Source organism: Chelonoidis abingdonii, chromosome 2 (genome assembly GCF_003597395.2).
Source record: "Chelonoidis abingdonii isolate Lonesome George chromosome 2, CheloAbing_2.0, whole genome shotgun sequence".
Lineage (NCBI taxonomy): Eukaryota > Metazoa > Chordata > Testudines > Testudinidae > Chelonoidis > Chelonoidis abingdonii.
Window position 1 is genome coordinate 80,435,198 of NC_133770.1, and position 14,276 is coordinate 80,449,473.

Here is a 14,276-nt window from a genome sequence, read left to right on the forward strand (position 1 = left end):
AAAAGTCACATCACTGACACAGAAATCAACCCTCTTGCTCCAAAGCACAGGGGTGCTGAAGCAGTTCAAAGAAGAATAAGAAATATTTAACATAGGCTAAACAATATTTTTTCCTTTGCCTCTTTCTCAGAAATGATGAAGTATTTCAGCTGAAGTTTTCCAAAAAATTCAGCCTAAAGCAGACACCTAGCATCAAAAATTTCGGCCCAAATTGTTGAAGTACAGCAAAGTTATAAGCAAGTGAAAACACGATCTTATATTAGGATATGGTGGGCAATCTTAAAACCACAAACAATAATATACATAATTTATACATATTTATTTTACAGCATTTTTGCCAGTTCTGAAAGATGAATCCAAGTCCAAAAAATGTTAACTGGCTAGTTCCTTTCAGATGATTTTGCAAGATGTAGAACTCAAACACAGTGTGTATTCTAGTGTGAAATACAGTGAAACAGCAGCTTTTTAATGTGTCTAACATTTACTCAGAAAATAAGCCCTCAATCCTTATCTTATGATATTCGAGTCATCAAGTTTAAATAAAATTCAGTACATCTGATCCTCAGGGCTGATTGTGAACCTCATACTTACATTAATGAGCATTTACGGTCATAAGTAGCCAGACAGACACTGACTTCTATCATCCCTAGACTTCATCAGGACTAGTCATGCAAATCAGCGCTCACCAGCGTGAGAAGTTTCACAGTCATGCCCGTAGCTACAGTGTATTTAAAAACAATTGATGCATCTTATACTCCAGTAACAAATGATGGTAACAATAATGTAGATTGGAGATATATTTACAAAGAGGATGTCATTTTGAAAGTGTAAACACCTACTCCAATGGGCAGATATTGGACTGACATTTAAAATAAACTCCACTTAAACAAATGTTCAAAGTACTGTTCCTATCTGCATAATAAACACTGATGGATTTTTCCTTCTTCTATATTTCTTATACAGTAAGATATACAGCAATATGTAACTACAGTATTGGCACCAGATACTTAAAGATATATGAAGGACTCTAGAATTACTTCTACTGCTTTTGCCATCCCTAAAACTACTTTGACAAGATATTTCTTAATTTTTGAATCCAGTTAATTACCTACTTTAGACAGTACATAGTGCTTGGCTTTAGAGGTACAATTTCTATGAACTTAACAAAATCCATCCTGGAATATTTATGTATATGACAAACAAACCAAAACCCTTTTTGTAACCTTTAAATCCAATTCAAAAGTTTTGTTTAACTATCAAAAATGACCTTTCATTACCCCTTCCCTATGATGGGACTTGTAAAGGAGTATGGAAACCGTACAGAATGTTTATGCATGAACAGGCAATAACGTATGTTATTCAGCAAGCTGTCTAGAACTGAAGTTCTACTTTCTGAGCAGCAATTAAAAAGAAAGTTCTTGGATTAGTGAGAATACTGATATCAAAATACACATTTAAATAATTTACTCTAAAAAGAAAATAATTCATGTTTATAGCCTCAGAGAAAATAGACAGTTCCTCTAATTATTAGACAGGCCTCAGTTTTTCCAGTTCCAAGGGATACAGAGGTCTCCATCTTGCAACACTGAGTAAAAGTGTGAAATGCAGAGGTGCATGCCTTGGAGGTATGGGAGTGATTCTTCCAGCAGTCGCTTACAACAATCTATCATCTGTGCATGGGAAATACTTGGTTCCTTATACAGCTGTTTCAGAGAAAATTTTTCAGTGGAAGCACTGATTAGCTCTTTTTCCACCACTGTCAACCTAGTATATTTTAAAAAGTTAGAAATTAGTGCTAAATATGAGGACCAAATACAATCATGACATTGGTACTTGGGCCTTTTTTTTTTTTTTTTTTTAAAAACGTCCTTGAAAGACAAATATTTATATAGTGTGCATTTAGTTTCAATTTTTTCAAGCGTACATATAGCGTGACAGTTTTGAATGTGTAAAAACTAACGTTTTTGTGTACAAATATGCAAACTTTGTGTGTGCAAGTGATTATGTCAAGTTGCATACCTACAAAAGGAGACCAAATTTTAAAAACATTACTGACTCACTTATTTGAAAATCATTTTGTGGTTATGTGATCATGAGACTTCATTTTCAAGGCATCTTAGAGATAAAAATGTTTGTTCCTTTTTGAGATATTTAGTCAATATTAAGAAACTAGGCTTGAAAGTATAAAAATAATTTCCTCCTGTACCCACCTATCAAACGCTATATTCAGTATTCTGCAGGTGACCTAAAACACTGGATGACATCAAACAAAGAGTAGTGTAGCCATCTGCTCTATTTTAAGTGTTAGTAATATAGTTTACTGTTGCAAGAGAAATACAGAATCCTTAACTCAGGACTTAGCAAATGAAATGATTTTTCAGTTCACCTTAGACAAAAAGGAATAAGAATAAACTAACTGACAAATCCAGCTTCTTTAAAGAAAAAGCTAGTATGTATGTACATTTGAAAATTCTAGTTTTAAAAAGCTGTCATGTAATACAAATCTGTAAGCATTGGTACAGATAAATGAAACAAACTGAGCCATTTCTAAATTCTGTATTGCTAAACACTTTTACATAGCCTATATGGGATGATGTATAGTTCATTTAATACAATCCTAAGGAGAATGCAAAGAAACAGCCCACAGAATCAGAGAACAGAAACCCTTTCTTATTTTTAAAGAAAGTTTCACATGTACTGTGCTTAAGATCCAGATAATAAACATGATACGTGTGCAGACTTAGGATGTGTCAACATTATGGAGACTATATCAATATAGTTATGTTACTGTAGCTATGCCAGCATGATCCTATACAGTGCAAGTGCAGTCTACACCAAGAGAGGGTGTTTTTTCACTGATGCGGACCACCTCCCCAAATGATAATAGCTATATTGACAGAAGTACTTTTCCATTGACATAGATGCATTTACACTTTAGGGTAGGTCAGCAGAGCTATGTTGGTAAGGGGTGTACATATTGTCTCTTGACCAGTGAAGCTATGTCTATCTATTTTTAAGTGTAAGGCAGGCCTTAAAAATTACACATTTATGCCATGATCCTGCAACTGGATTAGTGCAGGCAGCCCTGTGCACCTGCCTGGAACTCTGCTTGAGCATCAGGGCCAGCCTCCTGCATTGCTCCAGCTGCAGGTTTGGGTCCTTAAAGATCCATTTTAATTGTCTAGATTTGTATTAAAAAAATTCTGGGTTCTTATTTTCTTCTGAAGTGCTGATTATACTGCAAGCTCCCAAACAGTGAAGGGAGCTGCATCCTTATGCTGCATTAGGTGCTTGTGATTTCACTAACTCTGAATTCAGGTCTTACCAAATAAGTAAAGAGGAAAATTTTCAGCTGTTTTAAAACATATTTATTTCTAATTGGAGTCCACATTAAGGATTCAGGACCATAAAGAGAGATTTTTAAAACCTTTAAAAAACTTGAATGTACCATAAAATATTTCCATATTTAATAAAGAATGCTCAGTTGTGGAAATTATAAGTCTCTGCATACTTCAGCACAGTTATTGTAAAATCATCAAGAGAGTTTCTTGATCTCTTATAAACAAAAAAAAATTTCATTTTTTAATTAAATATAGCTGCTATGTAAACTGATAAGAAAGTTGTCAGCTGAGCTGCAGTTCATAACAAATGACAGTTGGGTGAGGTAATATATTTTATTGGACCAACTACTGGTTAGAGAGACAAGCTTTCAAAGTTGGATAAAACAGAACACAGTGGCGGGAAAGGTGAGACCCTTTTTTGTAGGGAAAAGTTAACTCCCTTTTATATATCCTCAAAATTCTTGTATTGTTACAGACGTAAAACAAATAATTCAGTAATACAAGAAGTAGAAGAGAAACACAAGAGCTAGTGTACAAACTTGCTGAGAATACTTACTCTTCCTTTCTTTTCAGATTCTCTCTTGCTTGCTGTGCTTTGGTAATAATAAACCACTGAAGGGTTGCTAGATCACACATTGTTGGGATGTTAAAATGCCCAAGTTCATGCAAGTTTGGAGCATACCTATCGCTGTAATGAAACATGATGCAAGTCAAAATAGACATATCTTATCACTTCTTCTTGTACTAAAATATTTGTCATGGATAACAGAACGAGAAATTAAGGATAAAAAATCCCACCTGATCAATAAGTTTTAAATCATTCTTTGGAAAAGGGTTGAGGCATGGGTACAGAATGTTATTTTAGGTGTTCTGATATTTTTTAAAATTTCAAGAGTGTGGATCAGCAGAAGCAATTCAATAGAAGCATATTAGTTTCCTGCTGAAGACAAAACTATTGACTCACAAAACTCACTTTTTTCAGATAATTTCTCAGAGATTTAAACAAAGATTTAGATTTCAAAGGACTTTCTCCATTAAATTAGCAATTTTAAGATAATTAAAAATTTTACATTTAGCAGTCTTGGCAGAACTCTTACAAAACAACTGCAACTTCATTTCTTGAATCCTGTGTTCAACCTGTCTAATGATCTTACTAGCACAATATGTGGATGTAAAGCTGGCTCTGAAATGAATTCAAGCCAAGTACTCTCTTATCTTACATTATCTTAGTCACATAAACGAAGCCTAAATACATAAGCCCTGGGCAGGCGCTTCTACCCACACTGAACTACACTGGCTTATTAGATGCACATATTTATATCTCTGTGTAACAGCTGTTCATATGCTTGACAGATTGAACAATCTAGTCAATGCTCACTGTGAAGATGAGTTTAGAAAGATAAAAATGCTATCCTCACTGGATGTGCACGATTTCCCTCTAGCTAACCACTCTCCAACTCAAGAGAAACAGTTTGACACAGTTGCACCATTTAGAAACAGATCATATTGATTCCATAACTATAAACAGGATTGCTAGTGCCTAGTAAGTTGTAGCGTGTGCATATTGTTTACAGGTTGTGCAGTCTTAATTAACTTGATGCAGGCAGTTAACATTTCCTGATGCTACACTAAAAATGTAAAATATATTAACAACCAACAGGGAATGTGAAAATGCCAAAGGGACAATACTGCAGCAAATGAGACTTTGTAATATAACAAAGAGCAATATATAATCAGCACAGAGAGTGTAAAATGACCAAAAAGCTTTATAGAAGCAGCTATCCTGCAGACACTTACCTTTCTAGAATCATTTGCAAGCCACGCAGACTACGAGGATGAAAAGATAGTTTACTGTTAAGCAATCTATTACAGAAAGCATCAAGAGTGGTGTAATACTCTTCAAGAGTTAACAGTGGCTGCAGCTCTTCAATGTATGTTATTTGTATGCCTCCTAGAAGATGACTTATACGGTCCTCCAAAAGCAGCATCTTCTTTTGAAGTTTATAATAGCTAGGCAACCTTTCAAAAATCTGCACACACAAAAATACATTTCCTATAATTACACATAACATGTGATAAAAAACTCTCCAAGAAATTAAGCACTTATTAATTCACAACGGAAGGAACCCTAAAGAAAATGAGGTATCTAACGATGCAAACAGAGAATCTAAATGTTACAACTGAAAGTTATGCACTGGGAACACAAACATGATTGGCAGGGCTGGGTATACAGACAATGTTGTTTTGGGGGGTCAGGGGGGAGAGGAGGGTTACATGGAATTTCTATGTGCATGGTCCATAGTGTACAGCAGAAGTGGTAACAGTAAGGTGTGTGCTTGTGAATGAAGAATTAGAGGGCATGACTGTTAGGGAGGGGGGTGTGTGGGTGTGTGTGTCACTGTATATATAGCAAACCTTTTCCACAACTTTTGTGTATTTATAGATAAAACTTATGACCGCTTGTGTCCCATTATTATACACATTACCATGATATACTAAATAAGATGACTACTATGACATGGCCTATGAATTATTTGTACTATAGATAAAATAGCACATATACAACATTAATTATACACATTAAATTCTTCAAGTGTGCACATGCACATGAATGAGAAAAAAAGTTTTAGCTGTAGATGTACTGATGTCAACATATACTAGAATTTCATACAGGCATCAGCACACCCTGCTGCAGTGTGATTGGAAGGATCTTTCTCTTCCTTCTGTGCAAAAAGTCTGAGCTATCAGCTTGACTGAATAGAGAATAGTTTCAAAAGAAAAGACAGTGACAAACAGTCAATGGTACTAAAGTGGAAGTACAATCTTGTTGACATACAGACTTGCTCTGGGTTAAAGAAAGGTGTGTTTTTAAATCAATTTAGTTAAATCAGTGCAAGACAGCGTGCACTTTTATTTTGGTTTAGAATTGGTTTAATCATATGAAAGACTCAGTTCAACTGGTGAAGTCTGGCTGTAGACAAGACCTTCCAAACAGCAAATGCTGATCAGATAAGAATGAAAGCAGATCTTGCCAACAGTGATTATACCTAAGAATGGAGTATTTAGCAATTTCATCAATGTTGCATGATTTCCCATCACGAAGAAGTCAAACTGAAAGCTGCAATTTCAATGATAATTTGCAGCAGGTAGTCCAATCTGATTATACAGGTAATGCAGTTGTTACCTTTTGCATATGACGACAAAGCAGGTGACTTCCAAAAAGTTATTTTAAGTTGTTTTAATTATGCTGGCCAATTTCTCATTAGTTTTAACTACAATATCTCAAAAAAAGAAAGTGAATTTACCTTTCAAGAACTTAAAGACTTTAAATTGCACGTTATCCTATACTAGTCTCAAAACATCAACTTCCTACTCAATTTTTAAAAATACATTTAAGACATTAAATCATTAGAAATTGTCATTTCTCTTTTTAATTAGACAAGGTGGTAGTTTGGAATCTTAACATGCAGCTTCTATTAAAAAAAGCGAACATCCAAAGCACCTTCTCTCAAACTATTTCCATTCAATGAGTTTTTGAATGAATTCTGCATTTAATTCCAATTTCTCAATTTACCAAAGAGATAAATCATTCATATTAACAACACAGGAAAGAGAGGGTTAACAGAAACCTCTCACTCCACTGAGCTTACATAGACAAGGAACTAATCATCTGCTATGGAATTTTGAGTTGATTAGTTGACTATAGTGTTAACTGCAGGATGTAAGATAGGAATCTTATGTTCCTGCACCACAGTACTGTAAATTTTCAAACAAGACAACTCACCCACCCACCTCCTCCTTTCTTTTGAATTTTATCCACATTTAACTCCTTTCATGCAAGTCCTTTAAAAGGAGTGACTTCTCAGGTGACCAAATGCTACTTCCTTATGTGGGCCAAGGACTGACAATACTGAACTAAACTCATTGGTGCAAAGAGTGATAATTCTGCAGATGCTCTATGTAAATCTCCTCTTCAACGCCTACAATTCATTTAAGTTAACTGTACATTGCTAAATTTAAATTAACTGGAACTATGAAATATATGAAAATCATCTTTGAATGAAGTGACCAATATTTTCAGACATTAATTAAGTGATATCCTGGTGGTATCTGTGCATTATGTTAAAAGATTACTCTCTATAGTTCTTTGGAAACTATATATTATTATTAAAAAGATGCCATAGAGTTTGCCACAGCCTGCTTGCAACAACAAACACTGAAATACAGAAATGTGTAAATAAAAGGAAACACAAAAAGGGATTCTTTCAATCTAAGGTGGCCACTTAATGAACAAGATGAAGTGTTGGGTACAGAAAGAGTAGTTTAGTAGATGTTGCAAAAACAGTTTGTGATCAACACAGCTTCCACTGAAATAAATAGCAAAACTCCCATTGAGTTCCCAGTAGCACTGTAGTGGGTTTTTTTTGGTTAGCTGAGACATTTTAGGGATAAAGGAATATTTCACCAGTGTGTGATCATGTTGCATTCTAAGTTGTGAAAAAGGCAATTTTGTTCACCCCTTAGTATTAGGCCAGGAGTTGATTTACTAGAAGAAACTGCAATAAAAACCCAGCCATGAAGATTATGGTTATTATTAACATCTACTGTAAAGAATTTGGTTTAGAATGCAAGTATCAAGTTACGCTGAACATAATAATTACATGCATTGCATTAAGTTACTTATCAGTTACCTGTAGCAATTAATATTTTGGTTATAACTCTTTTAAAAATAAGTCATTTATACAAGGCGCCATTAACTAAATTAAGAAAAATATTAACTATCCTATATCTGAAATTCTCTTACTTTGATCCAGTGATGGTGAACATCCATTGTGCCTAGCATGACATGGCCTGTTGCACTCATACCTGAACAGTCCGTGAATACTACTGTGTGTCCTAATAATGAAACAGTTTTTAGTCACTTTCCACAACTATGTAAGCTTAACAATATTATTGCATTTCACCAACAGTAAATCATTTCAGCAGACAAAAGTAAGTAGAAGCTTTACTCCCATCAATTGGAAACTCTCGTTCTGAAAGCTTAAATTCAAAGATTTTTCTATACGAAACTTTACCTAGTATTTCCCTTGCCCTCCCGTGTAGTTTCACTACTTAGTGTCTTACCTTAGAGAGAGACTATTTTTGGACAACTATCAATATTTGGACTATACCATATTTAAACAACCCACAGAACACTGTATGCACTCAAGAAACAATAATTAGATCACTATTTGATTTAAATAAAGTAACTTTAAGCTGAATATGGTAAATATTGCCCAGTTCACCACTATAACATTTCCTGGGGGAGCACTTAGGGTTGTGAGATGTGTCTCTATCACTTGTCCTTAGAGTGAAGAAGCCTTGTCTGTGCCTACCATGGATCAGCTCCCCAATCTCATCAGCGACTTTCAATATAGGCACTCCCCTCTAGGCCTCTCAGGCCACTGTCACTCTGTAGGTTAGTAATAGGCATGCTCCAGCCCGCAAGCCCTTCAAGTGGAATGTCCAGCCCCGATCTACTGGCCCCTTGCAGTATTCACTGATTTGCTGCTTCCAAAGAAACAGTACATCCCAGCTTACCAGTTGCACCTCAAATCACCACTCCACTTATCTCACAGTGTTTAGGTTTGTTTACAGTGAAATCAAATACAAGTTTATTTAACAAAGCATAGCGATTCAAATAGTAACAAGCAGAAATACTGTAAACCAGAGGTTACATATTAAATAAAATCATAGCACGCAATCTAGAGCCAGACTTAATTAATAAAGATACTCTCATGTCTAGTAGAGTATTGCTCACTCAAAATTCTTGCAGCGGTTTACAGCTAGGTTGGCTGTGACTCTTTTTTCATGAGACACACATGCTGTCAGTTTGCATCCTAGATGAAGGACTTTCAGTGTGTCTCTGCACTCCAAAACATACTAGACCAATCCTTTGTCTTTATTCATCAAGAGCACACCTCTCTGCTGTTAGTTTCTTCCTGCAGTTTTCCTCTTTTGTAGATTTTCCAATCTCTCAATTCGCACCCAGCTCAGTATGCAAATAAGCATGCAACATGTGGGATACAATACACAAATGGCCAGACTAAGGTGACCAGACAGCAAGTGTGAAAAATCGGGACAGGGGGTGGGAGGTAATAGCCTATACAAGAAAAAGACCCCAAAATCGGGACTGTCCCTATAAAAAAATCGGGACATCTGGTCACCGTAGACCAGACAAGGAGACAGGTATCTGTTACCTCCTTCCTGAAAGGCACATCTCCATGGTACATCATCTCCTGGTGACCTGCCTTAAGTTTAAGACCTTAAGAGCATAATTTTCAGTATAGATACATAACTTCTTAAATATTATATGTACATACATTCACAATGGATTATGACAACCAGTGGATAACTGGCTCTCGGTAGAGACCTCACACGTTACCCTTTGGTGAACTTTTATGCAGATATCTGACATCACGTATCTTTATACAATCCTACACACCCTCTGTGCTGTTTGACAGCCTTCTCTTTCACTGACATAGTGCTGTGCACATGAGTGTTTACCCAGGCAAAACTTGTGTCACTCAGTTTGTGTGTTTTTTTCACACCCCTGAGTGACAAAAGTTTTGCTGTCAGACGTGCAAGTCCAGGCCTGGCCTTAGTTTTCCATGAGAAAGACATAGTTGAAAGCAACACTCCCAACGAGTCACCTCAAAAACAGGGATAAAAGGAAGTAAAAATATTCTCATAATGACTTCTACCTACCCGTAAGACAGTAACTATTCCTGGGGGTGGGAGAGAAGGCTGAGACTGTGGACACAGTTAATCATCTGAGTATTCATCTAGGGCAGAGGCCAAATTTGCAGGGCCCGAGGAATAATTATATACACAATCAGATATTAGCATACTGATACTTCTCATTGATAAATGTTACCTTTGCAACCTTTATAAAGTTGAACAAGGTGGGACAGTCTCACCTGTCTTTTGATTAAATAAGCGAGTTCTCAAGTGAATGAATAATTATTCAAAACTGAGAATCTTGAGAAAGACTAAGTGTGATGTCGTGTGTGCTGGCCAACAGTTATTGCCACAGATAAATCTGCTGTATCAGAGGAGTCACATGGTAACCTGAAAGTGTTCAGAGATGCTCAATCCTTCTTGGACAAGAGATTTGATTTCAGAATGTAGGTCTTCCGGAATATGCTCTACAAGAGAAGATTACTAGACCCAAGTAAAAAAGTTCTTACAAGCCCTACTGGCCAGGTTAATTAGATATTCTGAGAGTTAGTGATCCATCTTTTTGTCTCCTTGTCCCCAAGGAAAGATTATAATTACTGCACCAACTTACTCTTTTCCAGGGCAGCAGAGACCGTAAGTGAACCCAGTATCTGGTTCTGGTAGAAGTACTTTTGTTCTGCCTGGGGCACCTGTTAGAGTTTATCATTCTTCTTGGATACTGGTGGCATGGATGAAGCAGAGAGCCACAGATCTCACGTAGTTCCAGAAGTCCCTCTGACAGAAAAAGCTATCTTAGAGTCTTTTGTCTGGATTGTATAATTATTTACGGGATTTCTCCTCCATAGTGTAAACAGGCAAATGTAGTTCTTTCACCTGTCTATCCAATAAACAACTTGTATTCATCAAGAGGTAAGACAGAAGCTGATTCTAGTGTCATCTAGGTCAGGAGAGCTAGAGATGGAGGAAGGTGCTTCATTACTGAAAATAAGTTCCCAGTGATTCACCCATTTCAAATCCAAAGGATCCTCTTGAAGAGCAGCCATCCCTACCCTTGTGAGTTGATCTGGGGCACTTTGATGACAATACATCTTGATTCCTACATGTATACTTCTCTGAAGGAATGCAAAGAGATGGGACATTAGGCCCAGGTTCACATGGGCCATAAGAATAAGGGGGTTGTGTATAGGAATCTCATAGGTTCTAAAGCAGAGGTGGGCAAACTATGGCCGGCCAGTGGACTCCACTCTGCACGCTGCCCCCACAGCTCCCATTGGTCGGGAACTGAGGCAAATGGGAGCTGCAGGGGCGGTGCCTGTGGATGGGGTGGCGCGAAGCAGAGCCGCCTGGCCGTGCCTCTGTGTAGAAGCTGGAGATGGGACATGATGCTACTTCTGGAAGTTGCTTGAGGTAAGCAGATTTCTATATCCCTGAGCCACTCTCCTGTGCTCCAACCCGCTGCCCCAGCCCCGATCCCCCTCCCACCCTCTGAACCCCTCAGCCCTAGCCTGGAGCACCCTCCTACACCCGAACTGCCTCATCCCCAGCCCCACCTCAGAGCCTGCACCCCCAGCCATAGCTCTCATTCCCCCCGCTCTCCGTGTCTCAACCTCCTCCCCTGATTCCCATCCTGCACTCCAAACCCCTCGGTCCCAGCCCAGAGCCCCTTTTACATTCCAAACCCCTCATCCCCACCCCCACCCCAGAGCTCTCATCTGTGCCCTGCACTCCACCCCACCTGCCCCAGCCTGGAGCCCCCTCCCACACTCTGAACTCATTTAGGCCCATCCATAGCCATCACCCCCTTCTGCACTCCAATCCCAATTTCATGAGCATTCATGGCTTGCCATACAATTTCTACACCTAAATGTGGCAAGTTTGCCCACACCTGTTCTAAAGTGTCTGCACTCTCATACCTAAATGTTTCTCTGGCAAATAAAGTACAACTCAGTATCTGGAAGCAGGGAGTTGACTTGTGTTAAGACTAAAAATCCTGGACCCTGAAGCAAGGGTTAACAGTCTACAAATGCCAAATAAATAATAATAAATACACACACACACACACACACACACTGCATCTATGGCTGCTTATTTACAAGGCATGCACTTTCAGGTATTCAAATACTCAAACCACTTTTGAGGTGTTCATTAAGCATTTGGGTTTAATATGGCTAATATGAATGAATGTCAATTATACAATGTGACAGTAATAAGAAATGCTAAGAATCATATTTATAATTATATTATGTGATCACTTTGATATGTTGTATGTGACTTTTTCACTTTTCATTATTAAACATATAGAAGCAGATATGTATATTTTCTGTAAGATTGAATACCTTAAATTGTGAGTTTCTGAATATCTGAAAGTACAGTCTTTAAACGAGTCTATATGAAGACTTCAAGCTGAAATAAGCAAATGCTTTTAAATCCTGATGTTGTAGTCAGTTACTAGACAATAGTCAATATTTTAAATAACTATGAAATAAAATAACTTGTATTTTAAACTATGAATCACTGATAATTTCTTAAGTAATTCAGGCAGGTTGTTCTATGCTTTCATGAGGAATACCATAAGATTCATGTTTATCTTTAGATGATTACTGTACCATGACACACACAAATGAGAAAAGTAATAGGAAATATACCTTTAACGTTCCTCAGTACTTCTGGGCTCTGCTGAGCTAAACGACTCAGACTGTGTAGCTGGCTACAACGATGGGCAATACCCCAGCTTCTTTGCCACCTAAAGAAAAATATACTTGAGAATATCTCACTCAGTCTTATAAAAGGATTTTTTTTAAAACGTAACACAGTGCCCAAAGTGTGCTAAGGGCTTTATAATAAAGCAGTAATTCATAGCAACAAAAATCACAGTCACTGAAGAGTAATAAAAGGCAAATAATCCAACTGGGAATGTGTATAAAGTGGTCTGAGTCATACACTAATCAAATCTCATATATAAACCAATAATTAAGCAATTAAAATGGAAAATGTAGACTCTCTTTTGCAGTGGGTGCCATATTGAAGATGGTGCAGGGGAAAAAACAAACTGAAAAAAGCTAAAAAACTATATTTGGATATGCAGAAAGCAGTTATCTGTTTCTCGGAATACTTTCTTTGTATTTTTTTCTATACGCAGAAGGGAGTTCAGTACAAAAGTTTTATTCAAAAATTTACTGATTTCTTAGAAGACGATAAGAGGTTAGGATTGTGAAGTTTATTGCAGTCTCAGCCCTGTTCCTAAAAAGACTTACACATGTACTTTATGCAGTGAGTATACAGGCACCAATTCCATGCATGCTCCAGGGCTAGAGCACTCCTGGAAAAAAGTTAGTCGGTGCTTAGCACCCTCCGATAGCCAGTGCCTGCCCCCTCCACACTTCCCCCCAGCGCCTCCTGTCCACTGGCTGCTCTACCAATCAGCACCTCTTGCCCCCTGCAATCAGCTGTTTTGTGGCATGCAGGAGGCGCAGGGACAAGTCGTGCTCAGAGGAGGGGGCAGAACTGAGTGGGACGAGGCAGGCTGGGAATTTGGGGGAAAGGGTAGGGTGGAAGCAGGGCCAGAGTGGAGGCCTGCGCCTGTGAGTATTTCCATTGATTTCAGCTGGGTTACTCACACAGCATAAAGTTAAGTAGGGGCACTTACTAGTAACTAGCCCTTAATTACTCAGTTACACAGGTGCTCGCAGGGCCAGTGCAAGGAAGTTCCATGCCCTCGGCGAAACTTCCACCTTGTGCACCCACCCCAGCTAACCCCGCCCTCCACACGGCAGCTAACTCAGCATGCCCACTGCAGCAGCTACCCCCCCCCCCCGACAGCTAATCCTTCTCCCCTCTGTCCCCCCATGGCAATTAACCCTGCCTGGAGAGACTTCCCCCCTTCCGTCCCCTTCTCCGGCAGCTAACCCTGCCTGGGGAGACCTCCTGTGGAAACTAAGCCTGCCTGAGTAGCCCGCCCCAGCTCACCTTGGCTCCGCCTCCTCCGCTGAGCACATCAGCGCTGCTCTAATTCTCCTCTCCGCCCAGGCTTGCGGCGCTGATTGGAGACTTAGAGCTGGGCTGTGTGCTCAGGGAGGAGGCAGAGCGGAGGTGAGCTGGGGCAGAGAGCGATTCCCCTGTGCGCCCCCCCCTCGTTATTGCAGGCAACCCTCTCCGCACGCCCCCTCACCCAGCTCACCTCCACCTCCTCGCCTGAGGTGGTTTTTAGGCGCCCCC

The 14,276-nt window shown here is 38.7% G+C and overlaps 1 protein-coding gene across 2 annotated transcripts in view; it reads right to left on the bottom strand.

Moving 5' to 3' along the window:
• Positions 1-302: 302 nt before the first annotated feature.
• Positions 303-14,276, bottom strand: part of TCAIM (T cell activation inhibitor, mitochondrial) — a 44,228-nt gene continuing 30,254 nt past the window's right edge. For both annotated transcript variants that reach the window (XM_032784136.2, XM_032784135.2), the window contains 5 exons: positions 12,707-12,804; positions 8,146-8,237; positions 5,139-5,371; positions 3,898-4,029; positions 303-1,764 (listed from right to left, as the gene is read on the bottom strand). In XM_032784136.2, coding sequence (XP_032640027.1) covers positions 1,539-1,764; positions 3,898-4,029; positions 5,139-5,371; positions 8,146-8,237; positions 12,707-12,804 — 781 coding nt within the window. In that variant the 3' untranslated portion in view covers positions 303-1,538. The remainder of the gene's footprint in view (positions 1,765-3,897; positions 4,030-5,138; positions 5,372-8,145; positions 8,238-12,706; positions 12,805-14,276) is intronic.